General features: G+C 54.3%; 1 protein-coding gene across 3 annotated transcripts in view; it reads left to right on the top strand.

Moving 5' to 3' along the window:
• The window catches only part of GPR161 (G protein-coupled receptor 161), a 47,292-nt gene extending 46,362 nt beyond the window's left edge, over positions 1-930 (top strand). Inside the window, exon 5 of one of the 3 annotated variants that reach the window (XM_007458106.1) lies at positions 610-930. In XM_007458106.1, coding sequence (XP_007458168.1) covers positions 610-875 — 266 coding nt within the window. In that variant the 3' untranslated portion in view covers positions 876-930. The remainder of the gene's footprint in view (positions 1-609) is intronic. The other 2 variants (XM_007458107.1, XM_007458108.1) reach the window with 2 other exon arrangements.
• The last annotated feature ends 494 nt before the right edge of the window (positions 931-1,424 follow it).

The raw sequence follows: 1,424 nt of genomic DNA, 5'->3' as shown, positions 1-1,424 counted from the left end.
CCTCCCTCCTTCCCTCCCTCCCTCCCTCCTGTGCACTTTAGGTGTCAGGAGTCCTAATCCTGGGGGAAGGGGCACCCGAACCTTTAATTTCCTTCCAGTCCTGAGGTTCTCCATAGCTTTGAGGAATCTCTGAGCAAGGGTGGAGAGGACAGAGACCACATTCAGGTTTGTGGAAGTTTAGAGCCAAAGCTATTATACACTCTGGGGAGCTGAAAGACTAGAGAACTCTTTCAAACATGTAAAAATATGAATGTCATTAATAGAAAGTATTTATCAAGCCTTTTTCTATGAGCCAGACCTAGGCTAAAACACCTTAGGAAGAGCTGTCTAATTATCACGGGCACGGGAACCCCATGACGTAAGGGGTGTGCCACGATCTTCTCTTTACAGATGAGGTAACCGACATTAGATTAAATACTTCTAAGATTTCTCAGATAGTAAGTAGGGGAGTCAAGGATTGTCACCTTATGGACTGTGACTCCAGAACCCACACCCTTAACCTCAGTTTGCTTCCCCTCCCAGGGGCAGTGAAGCAAGAGCAGACCTATCCCGGGATAGCCATGGTCCTGGTCCCTCGCTAACCTTTTTTCTGCCTTCTTTCTCTCTCAGAAGCTGCCAAGAACCCTATTCTTCACGTGAAAGCCGAAGTGCACAAGTCCTTGGACAGTTATGCAGCCAGCTTGGCCAAAGCCATAGAGGCTGAAGCCAAAGTCAACTTGTTTGGGGAGGAGGCTTTGCCTGGGGTCTTGCTTGCAGCACGGACCGTCCCCGGGGTTGGCTTTGGGAGCCGCCGAGGCAGCAGAACTCTCGCGAGTCAGAGGCTGCAGCTGCAGAGCATCGAAGAGGGGAACGTTTTAGCCGCAGAGCAGACGTGAGGGTGGATGCCCTTAACACACACTGGTGTGCAGCCATCAGAAAAAACACTGAAAACAATGTCTGTAAGTTACTTCCGTGTCTCTGTGAGACCACACCTTGAGGTCTCAGCGTTGGGACCAGAGGCATCTAGAGTACAAAGCAGAGCCAACGGAGGTGTGGCTGAGACTTTGTGGGAGGTGGGCCGTAGAGGGGAACTAGAGACCACGGCTTAGAAGGAGACTGCCGCGTGGGTCACTTCCTCCTCTGCACAACCTGTGCCCTGGGGGTCCAGCCACGCACTGTCCCGGAGGCCTCAGGAGGCGAGCCCTTCCCAGTGCCCTTCGGAGGATGGCGCTTCGCCTGGGTGGTTGATGTGGACCCTGCTGGGCCGTCAGTTTTACACTAAATGGTCCCCAGAGGAGAGCCCAGGAGCCGAGCTCTCCAGATCCAGGTGCTGTGCCCGGGCGTCCTGGTTATGACCTCGCCTCTAGTGGCGCCATCTGCTGGTGCTAGTAGGGACAGCTCACGGGCCTCTGGGCGGACGCAGCAGGCCTGGGGCTGCTGTGGCT

Source organism: Lipotes vexillifer, unplaced genomic scaffold (assembly GCF_000442215.2).
Source record: "Lipotes vexillifer unplaced genomic scaffold, Lipotes_vexillifer_v1.1 scaffold189, whole genome shotgun sequence".
Taxonomy (NCBI): Eukaryota; Metazoa; Chordata; class Mammalia; order Artiodactyla; family Lipotidae; genus Lipotes; species Lipotes vexillifer.
Note: the sequence above shows the minus strand (reverse complement) of the source record. Positions and strands in the feature narration are given on the sequence as shown.